Source organism: Pygocentrus nattereri, chromosome 30, assembly GCF_015220715.1.
Source record: "Pygocentrus nattereri isolate fPygNat1 chromosome 30, fPygNat1.pri, whole genome shotgun sequence".
Classification (NCBI taxonomy): domain Eukaryota; kingdom Metazoa; phylum Chordata; class Actinopteri; order Characiformes; family Serrasalmidae; genus Pygocentrus; species Pygocentrus nattereri.
The window spans coordinates 6,022,267-6,038,182 of record NC_051240.1 but is presented as its reverse complement, the minus strand read 5'-3'; the positions used below and the strand labels follow the sequence as shown (position 1 = coordinate 6,038,182).

The 15,916-nt window shown below is 35.5% G+C and overlaps 1 protein-coding gene across 1 annotated transcript; it reads left to right on the top strand.

Moving 5' to 3' along the window:
- The first annotated feature begins 659 nt into the window (after positions 1–659).
- LOC108424693 (membrane-spanning 4-domains subfamily A member 12-like) lies at positions 660–13,474 on the top strand. Its single transcript, XM_017692879.2, has 7 exons — positions 660–711; positions 1,802–1,994; positions 3,020–3,121; positions 3,209–3,265; positions 3,820–3,957; positions 10,366–10,408; positions 13,311–13,474. Exons 2-7 carry the CDS (start codon positions 1,803–1,805, stop codon positions 13,472–13,474), a joined length of 696 nt encoding a protein of 231 aa, XP_017548368.2. The 5' UTR covers positions 660–711; position 1,802.
- The last annotated feature ends 2,442 nt before the right edge of the window (positions 13,475–15,916 follow it).

Below are 15,916 nucleotides of genomic sequence, written 5' to 3'. Positions count from 1 at the left end.
GGCTGTAATGTTTATGTAATTTGCTGTTCTTATATTAAAGTGACACATAGAGCAACAAATGCTTAAGTAAAAATATATGTTTTACTAAAAATAATACACTTTTTCCAAAAAAATGGATTTTTATTTTTTAATAATCTCAATAAAAGATAGTACTCCATGTAAGGTTGACTTTCATTTATGTGTTAAGTAGTTTTAAGTCATTTATGTGTTATTTAGACACCCTTCAAGTAAAGTAAACTTCCTCCTATATTCTCTATTTATTTTAGTGACTTAAATAATGGCATGTATTGTCATAGGCCTTTGTTTATATAGACATGTAAGTATGATTTCACTATTTATGTTACAGTTGTATGCACTCTGAATGTTACTATGGGGGTGTTTATCAGTCGGGATTTGTCTCAGAACAAACTCAGAAATCTTCTCTATTAAATGACCTTTTAGGAGGTATGGGGTATATATCTGTATGTATTTACAGCATACAGACCTATAGTAGGTGATAGTGGGGCAAGAAGTCTCATTACAAGGTATACTTTTGTGTGCATGTTTGTTTTGCATGATGATGCTGTTGACAGGTGCTGGTTGATACAGGTTCTGCAGGTTAATTACAGGGCTTCTTCATTTAGAACTCTCTAGTGGTCAGTCTAGAACTGATAGGACAAACAGTCACACTACAGAGCCTGCAAGAGGAAAGACGGCTATTTGTATTTTCAGGTAAACATTTTACATTTCTTTCTTTTTTTCTGTTTTTCTTTTGGAAAAAAAAAGAATAGGGATCCCTATTTTGATGGAGATGATTGGAATTATGACAGAATGATGTGAATACCTAACAAAAGAGACATTAGCTAAAAATTGCTGTTTTTAGAACAAAACCTTGTATTTCCAGGGTAAGGAAGAAAAAACTTTTTATTTTAATGATTGTTAATGAAGAAATGATTCATTCCAAATAATTTTAGGAGCATTTCAATTGGTCAATTCATTATGAAATTTTCATACATTGTAAAGAGCAGCTTGTGATAATTGTCTTAAACAATGGAGACTTTTTTTGTTGTTGAAAGCAACAGAAAAAGTTCAGAAAAGTTCAAACACTTTTAGGTCAAATGACATATTATTGATTTCCTAAAGGTAAGTAAGTTAAGACATCCTTTACAGAGACACACACAAATATACCATCTTTCTGTTTTTGTCCACAAATTCTACGTATTTGCTGAATTTTACATGCTAGAAAAAAAAGTAACATATTATATATGAAATGTGCCATAACCTTTGCACACACCACATTTTATGTTTTATTTTTTTTTCCAACGTGATCAATTCAGTGCAGTAGAGTTTTCTCTGTAGAGGACATGTTAACTTTTTTAAACGTGAAACAAAACATGGAAATTTGACCAGGGTGCACACATTTTTGAATATGGATGTATATAAAATGATGATTTATTTTTTATAGTTTATAATTCAGATGTGCATTATTTTATAATAGCACAATTACACTGAAACATGTGGAATCATATTTTAACGTTATTTTATTTAGTGCACTTCTTGATGCTTTCTTCAACATTTCAAGTATTCAGCAAGCAATAAGAAATCAAATGATTAATTGTATACTGGTATTATATTTGCATATTAATTTACTATAATTATGGAGTTTTGTGCCATAAAAATAGAACTTAAAATACTCTCACTCATCCTTCTGGACAGGACACTTTTTTCCATCTGAGGAGGAAATGTTTCAGAACCTGGAATTCATGGTTAAACTTTTCTATACAAATGTAATGAAATTAAATGCAAATCTCTTGTTTTTCAGAATGTCAGCCGGGGCAGTTCCAGTCGTCACCCATGTGATCACACAGCAAACCATTCCCACCCCTCAGGTGATGCAAAATGTGACTGGACAGGTGTTCACCACTGCCACACCAGTAAATGTCAGCAGTGTTGGAAAGAGCTCCCCTGCAGGCTTTCTTGTGAAGTTTCTGAAAGGAGAGCCAAAGGCACTGGGGGTAAAATCACATTTGTGTGTTTCATTTTTCATTTATTCACTGAGCAGATGATCATATTCAGAAAGACACTGCTGGAACAAAGCAGGTGGAGGACTTGTAAGACTTTATGACCTAAAGAGTTCAAACCTTAGAAACACATTGGGTTTTTGACGTGTAATTCAGGTAACAATTTATTTGTATTGTCCACTTTAGATGCGTTGAAGATATGTTTCTTTTAAGTTACATTCAACTAAATATCTACTAAATTGACCATTATTTTCTTGAACTCTCAACCTGGTTCTAAACCCAACCCTAATGTTAACCTCAACCAAAAATCTAAACCCTTACCCTGGTCCTAGCCCTCGCCCTGGTCCAAACCCTAACCCTAATCCCACCACTGTTTAGAACAAATTGAGTTTCAACAGATAATTTGCTAGCAATTTGACCATCTGTAGATGATCTATAGGGGACTATCCAAATACCTTGAGACTGTAATTCATAATTAGCACATTTGTATTTTTACAGTGAAAATATTGTTTCACAATGCTTATTGGGTGATTTTCACCCAAGTAGGAATCTTTGTATTATTGTGTAACAATGGGGAGTGATGTTGCGGCGGACACATGTGCGGAGACAAGCGAGATTTATTATGGGCAAATCCAAAATCAGGTTCAAGACAGTCCGGGTCTACCGAGCCAACACGGAGAAATGGAGGGAAAGACGTAATGCGATAAACACAGAATACCGATATCCAAATATTTCAAACCAAACAAATATCAAACATATCAAACAAAGACCAACACAGACCAGGGCAAACACAGGGCTTATATAACAGAGGCAAGATGAGGGACAGGTAGGAAACAGGTGGTAACAATCAGGGGTGGAGTCAGACAACAAGGGAGCTGGACTGAACCAAAACAAACACACATGGATGATCAAAAGTAAACAAAAAGCACAGGGAGGAGTGAGAGGAGCCAATCGTGACATATTGTTTGAACCTTGCCAAAACACTTACACTGACAATGTATTTGCCTCTTCCCCCACAGACTGTCCAAATAATGATTGGTCTGTTCACAATTTTGTCTGCCTTTGTTGTGATTACATCAGCTTTTGTCGGCTCTGGCATTTCTTTCTGGGGAGCTTTGATAGTAAGTTTTACCATTTTTTGAAACATACAACATAAAATCTTACAAACAAAGATCACTATTTAAAACTGCTACATCTTCCTTTTTCAGTACATTAGCACTGGCTCTCTGACCATTGCAGCAGAGAACAAGCTGAATCCCTGTTTGGTATGTAAATCATTTGCAGTTCTTTCAGTCTTAACACATTTGTCAGAGAATGACTTCTAATCTTTCCATGCAGTCTAGCCTGAAAATACTGAACATCCAGTAATAAATGGTAAAAGAAAATAAAAGTCAACAACTTTCTACATGGCTCAAATTTACAGTTGAGGTTTGTTCCCTGTAGAGGATGAGCTACTTTCACTTCATTAATATAAAAAAAAAACGTAATTTGACTGGTGGTGTTCATTGTATAAACATTACTATTATTGTTAATTAACATAATATTAGCATACACATTACTGATTTCACACACACACACACACACACACACACACACACACACACACACACATATATATATATATATATATATATATATATGTATATATATATATATATATATATATTCAATGAAATCCAATTAGTAACATTTATGTTTCTATTACATTTATCATAAAATGTTCATACAAAGTTCAAGTAAAGTAAAGTGAATTACTTGTCGATGTATAAATTGATGGTGGGTGTTTGTTGTTTGTTTTTCTCTGTTCTCTCTCTGGTAGGTGAAAGCCTCTCTGGGTATGAATGTGATCAGCGCTGTAACTGCAGGAATAGCCATCTTTATACTGTGTGCAGATTTAGTAACAGGGGATATTTGCTATTATTATTCCAATTCCCATTCCCATTCATCTACCTATTGTGTAAGTATGTGTCATGAAATTGACATTTAATGCTTTATTTTTTATTATTTATTGTTTCTCCAAAATGATTTATGTCTAGGTAAGCAGGACATTGTGTCTACAGTGCTTGAGCTGACTGCTCTTTATGACCAGATTTTATTTTTTGACAAAAAAGGAGCCATTTGCTGTTTAACCTACACTTGCTAATTACTAAATTTGTAAAGAATCTAACCAAAGCTGTTCTTTCTCATGCTCAAAGGAGTTTTTATTTTTGAGTCTTGGTTCCTCTCAGTAGTTCTTCTTTATGCTCTTAGAAAGTTTCTTTTCGTTCCTCTCAGTGGTTCTTTCTCATGCTTTTAGGGAGTTTCTCCTTTAGAGTCTTGGTTCCTCTAAGTAGTTCTTCCTCAATGTCTTAGGGAGTTTCTCCTTTAGAGTCTTGGTTCCTCTAAGTAGTTCTTCCTCAATGTCTTAGGGAGTTTCTCCATTAGAGTCTTGGTTCCTCTCAGTAGTTCTTCTTCAATGTCTTAGGGAGTTTCTCCTTTAGAGTCTTGGTTCCTCTAAGTAGTTCTTCCTCAATGTCTTAGGGAGTTTCTCCATTAGAGTCTTGGTTCCTCTCAGTAGTTCTTCTTCAATGTCTTAGGGAGTTTCTCCTGTAGAGTCTTGGTTCCTCTCAGTGGCTCTTCCTCAATGTCTTAGGGAGTTTCTCCTGTAGAGTCTTGGTTCCTCTCAGTAGTTCTTCTTCAATGTCTTAGGGAGTTTCTCCATTAGAGTCTTGGTTCCTCTCAGTAGTTCTTCTTCAATGTCTTAGGGAGTTTCTCCATTAGAGTCTTGGTTCCTCTCAGTAGTTCTTCTTCAATGTCTTAGGGAGTTTCTCCATTAGAGTCTTGGTTCCTCTCAGTAGTTCTTCTTCAATGTCTTAGGGAGTTTCTCCTTTAGAGTCTTGGTTCCTCTCAGTAGTTTTTCTTCATGATCTTAAAGTGTGTCTCCCTGTATCTTTGAACAATCTGAAAAGTGCAGAAATAACTTAGTGAATGAATTAAATTTAATGAATAAATTTAATTCAACTGAATTTAAAAAGACAGCCTGTTGGTCTACCTTTATTCAGGCGTCGTACTATGCGCTTCTCACAACGGACCTGATTTTCACGCTGCTTGAATTCTGCACCTCCATCTCCGTCTCAGCTTTTGATTTAGAGGATGGTAACACTCTCTTTTATAGCCCTTTAAGTATGTACTGAACAGTTAAGTGGGTACATACTAAATTATTAAAACATATTTAATCCTAGCTCAATTAAACTTTAAATGTCATAGTTTCCACTGAGGATGTCTTCCGTGCTCGTGAGGATGACTTTCTGCACCACAGTTACCAGCAGATTTTGTGTTCACATCTTTAAAAAGCGAATGCTATAGGCAATAAACCATCAATTATGGACTTTCTCACACATCAACTTGCTATGAATGGCTAACATTAGCTGCCAGGTCAGGTCAGAAACATTACATGTCTCTTCCACATCACAACTATGTCAGATGACGGAAAACAAAATGTCACAGCATCAGCACAAAAAAGAACATTCTGATGTCATTTACAGATTATTTAGCCTAGAGCAGTTTAGCTCCATCCATTACAAAATCAGAACAGAGCTTATTTACATATGCATTGTGTAATTTTATATAACCGTTCTGGCCACGCAAACTGACCAGTTGAGAAGTTGACAGCTGAAATGTTCAGGTTATTTGAAAGTTTTTACTTCTTACTTTGCGCACAAACAGAAAATGGATACTTTTAAGATTATATTTGACCGACAGCTGATTTGGTCAGACTCTGAAGATGACACTACACTAAGTTCCCAAACTTTTGTCACCGCTGAGCAAGCTTTTCAGCTGGCAGCTGTGACAAAAGAACATCTAAACAACCTGGAATCAGCCAGAAATTAACCAAATACCATTCACCACACAAGATGGGCTGTAAGATGCTTTACAGACTGGCTGCAACAAAACAACATTAATACTGATCTAGCAAAAAATGACAACACTGAGCTAAACTTGATATTGCAGCAGTTTTATGGCTCAGTTTATACTTCAGAATCAAGGCTTCCAGCAGACTGAGCAGTGAGTGAGCAGAGTTTGCTGCTCTTACTTTATTTATTTAACTGTTGTATAAAAGCAATACAACACTTGAGGTCATGTGCTAATGTGAATATGGTCACAGCTGTGATGATCTACAGATGTGCTTAAATAATGATTTTTGGTACACAAATGTCATAAGTTGATGTTAGTGGAGAAATAAAATATGAGAGAAATGTTGGATTAAGGCAAACAAGAAAACTGCACTATTTCATGAGTCATAATGTTATAGGTGACATGATATAATTATTAAAACTTTGAATGGAAGCTTCCTCCCAAAAAATGGGAGGATCTTGCAAAAAAGTGGGTGGAGATATTACACATGCTGCTTATTACATATTCCACTCGACTGACTAAAGTTTGAGCAGCTCGCAGCATTTTTCATCACGTTTAAATTCAGGCATAAACTTGAATCTGATCAATTAAAATTGTTGGAATTCTATGTTCAGTGATGGGCAAAGGTGACAGAATAAAGTGCTCATATTGTAAAATAATAAAAAAGGCAACAAATGGAGCATTTAGGTCAGGTTGCCACAACCGCCCCCAGATAAACAGTCTTGTAGTTCAAAAGCTCCAGCTGCTTCCTGCAGATGACGAGCATTGAACTAACAGCATTAGAGAGTAAACCTTTCATTTTCTGGCAAATATTTATGTTGATTCTCTTCTTTCAGGTATGATTTTAACATTTGACACCTGAGCACATTATTCAAAATTTAGTGAAATTATATTTGTTTTGGCAGTATGTGTGTTTAGGACTGTTTTGCTTGCAATCTAGTTTGAAGAACAATAATTGGTTCCAATTTCCTCCTGAATGCCTCCAGCCACCACATGGATTTGTTAAATTCCAACAGCAGCACCTTCATTTAACAAAATGAAGTATTCATTTCATAAACTAGGGATTGGATAACAATTACAAAAATACTGGGCCACGTTGCGAAATGCTTAAAACCATTTCATATGTAAAACCTCTAATTTCTGAATTTATTGAGATATAAGTGTAATAAGTATTTATTATCTAGATGTCTAGAAAAAAATGAATTCTCATTATATTATTCAATTGTTGGAATCCATGTTATATAGATTAAACAAAAGAATGAACAATGGGGTATGACCTGGGAAAAAATAGCACATACACATACATATATAATATTGCTGCCATCTGAACAAAACCATGTATTTCCATTTCTGGATTTTTTTCAGTTTTCACATAATGTGAAAATACCTGTTGCCCATTACATTGTGTGTAAATTTCATGATGATCAGACCAAAAGAATCAGCCCAGAATTACTTGGAATTAATTAAAAGTAAAGTACATTAAATTAAAATTAAAGTGTGTTTTTATAGTGTAAAGTATAAAATGTAATGTAAAAAAAGTATAAAATGTAATGTAAAGTTACTCTTTTGGAGATTTATTATGTCATATTAAGTGTTCTGCTGATTCAATAAGTCCATGTGATAACTGGAGTGCAGAGAGAAGTCAGGAACCAAATCTAACGGACTCTAACTAGCCCACAAGATATCAACTACTTTACAATCATATAGTTATTTTTTTCATGTATTTTTATTTATTTATTGATAATTTTTATATTTTTATAGTAGCAGAAACACTAATAACTGAGTCGAGGTTTTATACGATTCTCTTAGGTATGAATTGTACAGTACGGTATGGATGTATGTATATCACCTTACTAGTAGATGTAAAGTTTTATTTGTGGATTCTACATTCTTGAGCATTGCGTGCACTATTTAAACATCATTTACTCTTCACACAGATATTCGCTTAGCAATGATTAAGACTTTTTTTATGTACAGCTTAGCAGCTTGTGTTTAGGATGGCCAGCAGTGTTACGTCTGCTGAAAACACAGGAAACTAGCTTCACTAATTTCACCCATGTGATCCCACCACAAACAGCTCCAAGGAGACACCAGGGAGTCTCCACTCTCAGAGAGCTGAAAACACTGGGGGTCAGATCAAAATTGTAAGTCACTCTGGATAAGAGCGTCCACAAAATGTCATAAATGTAAACATATCAAGATGTCAAATATTTATTAGCATTTACATATAAATTAATGGCATATCTGAGTAGCCCAGGGTCTCCTGAAAATAACAACATAAGGTATGTACTTTAGAATTGCAATTGTAATTGTAATTGACCCAAAATACCAAAAAACTAATTCTAGGGTTCAAAGGGTTAACCATGTTTCTGTTAAAAGCATAAAATCAAGCCCATGAGCTGTAATAAAAGTATTAATTAAATAGGACTTGCTCATTAGAGATCTAATACTGACAATGGGTGTGCACTGGACACATTATCTGATGTGTACTCCTTGTTCTTTCTGTCAAATACTGGAATAAGATAGATTTCAGACACACAGGGTCCAAGCTTGTTTTAAAAACATGTAGCAGCACAGTTGTGGCTCTGGAGTGATGACAGAGTCCTAGTATGTCAGTGCTGTTGGGTATCCATAGATGGGGATGGAGACTTGACAGTTTTTTTAGAGTGCAGCCCATCTTGTCTAAAAAATTCTCATGTCAAAAAACTGAATAAAACTCAATAACATTCAGCCTGTTTGACCTGCAGCTTTAAGGTGGCAAACTATTTAATCCCAGAAGCATTGAGAACATAAAATGTGGATAAATGGCCATTTAAGTAAATTAATTTTTTTTGTATTTGCATTTTGCAAAGCCACTTGATTTCATTTATTCAGTATTTCTTAAGCTTTTTTCATTATAATCACCATTAGGATTTAGTTGGAGGTTTGTTATGTGACAATATTTGAATCCCTATTAATAGTTGTAATATTGTGCAATAAGAACCGTATTAGGCAAATTATTGAGTATGAATTCTTATCTAAATTCACAATATATTAGTGTGTAATTGCCAGTATTTTTAATTCTATAGCTTCTAGATAGTTATTATTACAGCTAATAAGAGATAGTAACTAATACCTCAACAAATGTTCTATATTCTAAAGCAGGGCTTGAACTGAGAGAGGGGCTGAGCAGGTCACAGCCTTCCATAAAGAGTAAAGGGATCTGTATTATTTCCTTTTTCTTTCATGAAAAAAGTAATGTTCTCACATTACATCACAGGACATCATGATTTTTAACATTAGCCCTCTCTCCCTGGATAAACTAAAGTCATTTGCAGGAATTCATGACATAACCTTACAAAGTAGCACTCCAAGCCATGTTTTACAACCAACCAACTAATTTTACAACCAACAGACAAAAAAAATTGTCCAGATAAATAACTTGTAGATTGATTCCTCTAAACCTGCCTGCCTGACTGAATCTGTTTTTTTTTAAATATACTTAACTCAATAACTGAGAAAAGGTAGACTAACAGGTAGTATAACACCTACTTGACATACTTTCTTGTCAGCTAATAAAATGTGTTGCAAGAATCATTCTTATTAATATAAAGTACTAATTATGGTTAAAAGAATACAAGAATAAATCTTACATGTATATATTGAGAAAACAAATCAGTAGATCTCCATCTCATTGTCAAACCTTCCACCAGGGGATGCCCCAAGACCCCTGTCACAGTTCTAAAGTGCAGTACTAGCCATCAAAAATTAGAGCTGCACTGGCAAACATGCAGGATATCTCATTAACTAGATTGTACAGGCTTTAAAGAAAAATCTTGAATAACTTATAATGTGTAGTAATAAAGACAGGATGCCATCAAACCTTTATGCTGGGATTTGGGCCATGTTAAGGCCAGTTTTGCATTTAGAACATTAGGCAAGGACTGGATGTATTTTGTAATGAGTGAATGTTTATGCAGGAGATTTGCATTTTTTACATAAATGAGTGCTCATTTTTTCTGTTGGCTACTGTTGCTCCCTCTCTCTCTCTCTCTCTCTCTCTCTCTCTCTCTCTCTTGCATTGGATTGTTTTCTTTAGTGTGATTTGTGAGCATTCTTACATTTTTGTTTCCCAGTCATTCATATTCTTCCTAAGAATGTTTTCAAACTTCTGGAAAGCTGCTTTGTGACAACATCATTGTAAAAAGCACTATACAAATAAACGTGAATTGAATTGAATTGAATTGAAGAACACTTGGTCAATGATGCCCCATGACTGTAAAGGGGATGTTTCACTGTTAAGAGCCTTTTTAAATTTTAAAGAATTTCCACATAATAGAAAAAGGCAGAACTTACTGTTATAAGTTACAAATACCATATCAACTGAATCATTTCTGTAGAGGAGCTATACTTCAAGTTACCTTTATTAAGAGTGTAGAATGTTACAATAAAAGAAGACCTCTATTCTCATGACATTTTCTTTCCTTTACAGGTGCTGTCTCTCGTCAACAATCTTGAACTGAACAATCCAGAAGGTGAAAATGTTTGACTCTCATTAAATCCCCTTTCTCCAAATTACTTTTTTTATGCTTAGTGTCTTGTGTTGGGTGGGGAAAAGCTGTTGAATATCAGCTCTGCATTATTTTATTACTGTGTGATACACAAGACTCTGTATTTTCATCCGAATCTCTGAATTAAGTCAAGAAATCCTGAAAAAAAATGCTTAATAAATTCACATTAGTATATGTAACTAGAAAACCTGTTTAGTGCATAAATTGTTACTTTAAATGCATAAATTACATGTGCTTCTAGGTTCAGGAGATTCTTTGTCCCCAGAGCCATCAGGCTCTTCAGGATGTAATTTCTAAGCAACTAAAGGCCAGCCTCACAGTGTCTACTGTTAATGTTAAAGAACTCTGAACAAAAAGTTGTGTATGGCAGGGTTGCAAGGAGAAAGTCACTGCTCTCCAAAAAGAACATTGCTGCCCATCTACAGTTTGCTATTGGAGCAATGTATTAGGTATGGATGAGACCAAAATAGATTTTTTGGTTTAACTGAACAGTGTTATGTTTGGAGAAAGAAAAACACTGCATTCCAGCAGTGTTAGTGTCATGGTTTGGACCTGTTTTGCTGCATCTGGGCCAGGACGACTTGCCAACAGTGATGGAACAATGAACTATACCAGTAAATTCTAAAGGAAAATGGCAGGACAGCTGTCTGTGAGCTGAATCTTATGAAAACAAGGGTCATGCAGCAAGACAACGACCCTAAGCACACAAGTTGTTTTACTAAAGAATAGAGAGGGAAGAATAAATGAATGTTTTGGTATGGCCAAGTCAAAGTCCTGACCTTAATCCATTGGAAATGTTGTGGAAGGACCTGAAGCAAGCAGTCCATAAGAAATAACCCACCAACATAACTGTAGAACTGCAGAACTAATCCATGGTTACCGGGAATGTTCAGTTCCCGATATTCTTGGACAAGGGGATCACACCAGAGAATAGGTTCAAATGTGATTATAAACAATGTTTCTTCCAACCCAAGAGAAGAAATGAAACAGTACATTAAAAATCGAATCAAAAGCTACTCAAATAGAAATGTTTTCAAGCTGGATTGAAGATTGTCCAGTGTTGGAGCTCTTCTAATGCTTTCTGTCAACTGATTCCATTTAAGAGCAGCATAGCTAAACGCTGCTTCTTCTTGTTTAGCCTTCGACAAGACTAACTCTCCAGCTCCTAATGATCTGAGAGTTCTGCTTGGCTCATTTCACTGCTGCTTATCAGATAAATATGCTGGGCTTACACTATTAAGCCATTTATGAACCAGTAACAGCATCCTATTCTGTAACAGACTGGAAGACAGGTTCTATTTAAGTGATGTTTAAATTCAACAAGTCTAGCAGATCTTGTCTGCACGTGGCAGTGAAACTGAACCCAGTAATCAAAAGTAAAAGTAGCATTTTGTTTACTTGGGTTATCTTAGTAAGTAAGTAAGTAAGTAAGTAAAACGTTATTTATATAGCACTTTTCCAGAGTGACTCACAAAGTGCTTTACAAAATATTTATAAATAAATTACAATACAACACAATTAAGATCATTATAATCATATGCTCAAATAAGTAATATATACAATTAAATACTCAAATGTACACCGACTTATAAAGCACAATGATCAAAAGCTGTCAAAAGCAAGAGAATAAAAATAAGTCTTTAAACGTTTTCTAAAACCTGGATTGAATCAGAGAGTCTGACAACAGTAGGAAGATTACTCCACACTTTTGGGGCATAGACTGCAAAAGCCCGGCCCCCCTTTGATTTTGAGTTAGTACGAGGAACAGTTGATAACCCCTGATTTGAAGACCTTAGTCTACTGTTAAAATTAATTTGATTGACAAAAATGTAAAATATATGGGTAGAATAGGAAGTGGCTACACTGGGGAGAAACTGGGGTCTGGGAAAAAATGCAGAAAAATAGTGTATATAATTGTGTTCTCAGTAGAAGATTACATTACATTACATTTAGCAGACGCTTTTATCCAAAGCGACTTACAAATAATGTGGTACATAGAACAAACATAGTCAGGCCTTAAAGGAGGCCAAGGGGTAATAGCGGGGTAGAGAAGGGAAGGAGGGCAAGAAGGAGATGAGGTTAGTAGTGGCTAGATTTGCAAGAGGCGATTAGAGCAAGTGCTCCCTGAAGAGCTCTGTCTTCAGGAGTTTCTTAAAGATAGCGAGGGACGCCCCTGCTCTGACAGCGGAAGGTAGCTTGTTCCACCATTGGGGAATCAAGTATGAGAACAGTCTCGATCGATTTGTGTGACTGTTTGGCAAAGCTAAGCGACGTTCGTTGGAGGATCGCAGCGGCCGGGCGGTGCTGTAAGCCTTTAGGAGTGAGTCCAGGTAGGAAGGAGCCTGCTCTGTTAACACCTTGTAGGCAATCGTAAGAGTTTTAAATTTGATACGAGCAGCAACCGGTAACCAGTGGAGCTCAATGAGCAGTGGGGTGACATGCGTCCGTTTTGGTTGGTTAAAGACCAGACGCGCTGCAGCGTTCTGAACCATCTTCAGTGGTTTTACAACACAGGCCGGGAGGCCCGTCAGTATGGCATTGCAGTAGTCGAGGCGTGAGATGACCACTGCTTATACCAAGAGTTGGGTGGCTTGTTGTGTTAGAAACGGCCGTATCTGTCTGATGTTGTACAGCGCAAAGCGGCAGGACCGAGCCACCGAGGCAACATGGTGCGTAAAGGAGAGTTGGTCATCTACCATAACCCCCAGGTTCCTAGCAACCTTTGTCGGGGAGAGTGAGAGTGAGTCGATGGTTATGGTGAAGTTGTCAACTTATATTCACATAGAAAATCTACTACTACTGAGCTTTTGTTTGGTTGGGGGTTTTCAAACTTTTGCATTATTATGCATTATGTTTTTATATGCAGATGAATTCAAAAGTAAGTGGGCGGTAGAGGGACGTAGAAGACGTAGAAGACTTTTAGTGTGTGTAGGTAAGTCAACCACAACCTATGCCTACAAAAGCCAGTGGTTTCCAAACCTGCAGTGGCAGACGCAGAGCACTGAACTAACAGACTTCATCTTCAGGTAAATATTATTTTTGTTTCCCTTTATATAGTACGGTTCTAATATTATTTCAAAGATATAAAAATTTTATGCTGATCTATTGCTGGTGTGTGTGTGTGTGTGTGTGTGTGTGTGTGTGTGTGTGTGTGTGTGTGTGTGTGTGTGTGTGTGTGTGTGCGGTAATATAGTCAAATTCAAACCAAATGTGTCTTAAAAGTCATTTAGCCAACAAACTGTAGCTGTAAATTAATTTTTTAATTATAACCTAAACTTAAGAAATGTGAAATATTTATTCAGAATTCAGATAAAAAAATCCCAAAAATATTTCCTTACACTGTACTATGAAATTAAATTGTCACTAAAATAAAATTAGAACTTATGTTGTTGTTGGGAAAAGTTTTAAAAGTTTAGTCTGAAAACTGCTTTACTCTCTCAATGTATTTTTTCATTTTTTAAAAAATACCTATTAATAGTTAAACAATATCATCCACCAGCTTCCGTCAAACTAATTTTGTTCTTATAGTCTTATGCAAAAATCTGGGCACCATTGCTCAAATTGTGAGTGCTGTTGACTGTCTGTTTGCTAAATTTAAACAAAACCTGTTTTGTATTTGTTTCCTCATTTGGTGAATTTAGCAAATAAATAGAAATTTTATGTAAAAATGTACAGAAACATTACATAATTATACTCAATATAGAGGACATTGCTACCTAATTTAACATGTTTGTGCATTCATAAACAAGGATTACAGGCAAATTTGACCACTCTTGCAATGCAAGACACTGCTGTGCTTTTATCTCATTTACATGCACCACAATCCATAACACAACAAAATCCTACAAAAAACATCACCTCAACCTCTCTGCCCAAAAATGTCTGTGGTCAGAGTAATAAAACTCAATATAAATATAAATGGAATATAAGTATAAACTATCATTTTTTTTCTACAATTTACATGTTTGCAAATTATCAACAAACTGCACATTCTCCCACTTAGTTCATTTATTTCTGCATTTAAAATGTTTTGGTTTGTTTCGACTGAACCTCAAACCTTCAAGTTGCTTTTAGAATACAGGAACATGATTTCAGATGTAAAATTTAGCTGTAAGAAAAGCAAATTTAAGTGTTACAGAGGAAGAAATTTTTTTTACAGATTTCCTCCCATACTTTCAGCTAACCCTGCACTTAAAATGGCCTTTCTTCTTGCATCAAATCTAGTGCACCACCCCCCAATCTGATTTTATCATAAGACGTTTTACTTTTTAATCCTACTTTTTATTTTACAATGGGGAAATTTCGGTAGCAATTTACTTTACAGATCAGTAATAAGTGGGTAATGTTATGGTAATATCATGGTAATGAGTTGTATTTACCCATAAATTAAATGTCAATTTCATAGATATGAAATGATAAAATGGTAATTGTAACTGTAACAAGTCAGGAATAAAACAATAGAATCATGGATATCAAGTTGTGTTTACTAAAATATTACTAACGTACTTTAAAGTTTCTAATGAATACTAAGTTGGCGTTTGTAGTGTTGGTCATTAATAAATAAGAAGTCAGTCATTGTAGTGGTGGTCAGTAATAAAATAGTAAAATAATGGTAGTTGAACTTACCTAGAAAATTCATGCAAATGTTCTAGTTCTCAGTAAATAATAAGTCAGTAACTGTAGTGATGACTGGGTGATGATAAAGTGGGAAAATAACGGTAACAAATTTTAACTGCCCATCAGTCAAAAGGGCAATAATATTAGACTTATTAGCCCAAAAACAAAGTAGTAGTTTTGCTGAAATGATGTGGTTTTAGTGCTGTAAGATACTAATTCACTTGTTTCTTAGCTGTAATGTCTTTAAGTGGTCAGGGGCAGGATGATGTTACACGCTGGAATTACAGTGAAACTAAAGGCAGGGGTTGGTGGGATTAAAAGAGGAACAGTATTAACAGAGGAACAGTATTAACAGAGGAACAGTATTAATAGTCCTGCGTGTTCGTTGATGCAAAAAAAATGAGACGAGTAGATAAAGACTGAAGTGAAACAAATAAAGTTTTATTCCAGAATTCTGGAGAGGTTACAAACAGAGAACATACATCATGTATCTCCCAAGTAAGCTCTGACCTCCCAATGTGTTCTGACTCCTTTTATACCCTGAAGCTAAATGTGTGTGTGCGCATAAGGTGAACCTAAATGTGTACATGTTCCTGTTTAGTGGGTGCAATGGACATATGGTTTACCATATATAGATACAAAAACCCCAAGTTCTAATGGTTAAGCGCAGACCTACTTCTGTTTTTGGCCTTGGCCGGTTTCCTGTTGCTGCGTACATCTCTGCATGTTTGTCACATGCTGTATGTTCTTCGCCTGCCCTGCCATGCGAGTGTCATAACGCTTTAACGCTAAGCGCGAGTTAGTGCCTTCTGATATTAATACTTAAAAGTATGCTACTAAAAATAAAAAAATCCA

What these genes read in the sequence shown, in the direction of transcription:
- LOC108424693 (XM_017692879.2), top strand. Translation starts at nt 1,803, where the DNA reads ATGTCAGCCGGGGCAGTTCCAGTCGTCACCCATGTGATCACACAGCAA. An exon ending in CCCATTCATCTACCTATTGT is followed by an intron (nt 3,958 to 10,365) that starts GTAAGTATGTGT and finishes TTTCCTTTACAG; the next exon opens with GTGCTGTCTCTCGTCAACAA. An exon ending in TGAACTGAACAATCCAGAAG is followed by an intron (nt 10,409 to 13,310) that starts GTGAAAATGTTT and finishes TTTTATATGCAG; the next exon opens with ATGAATTCAAAAGTAAGTGG.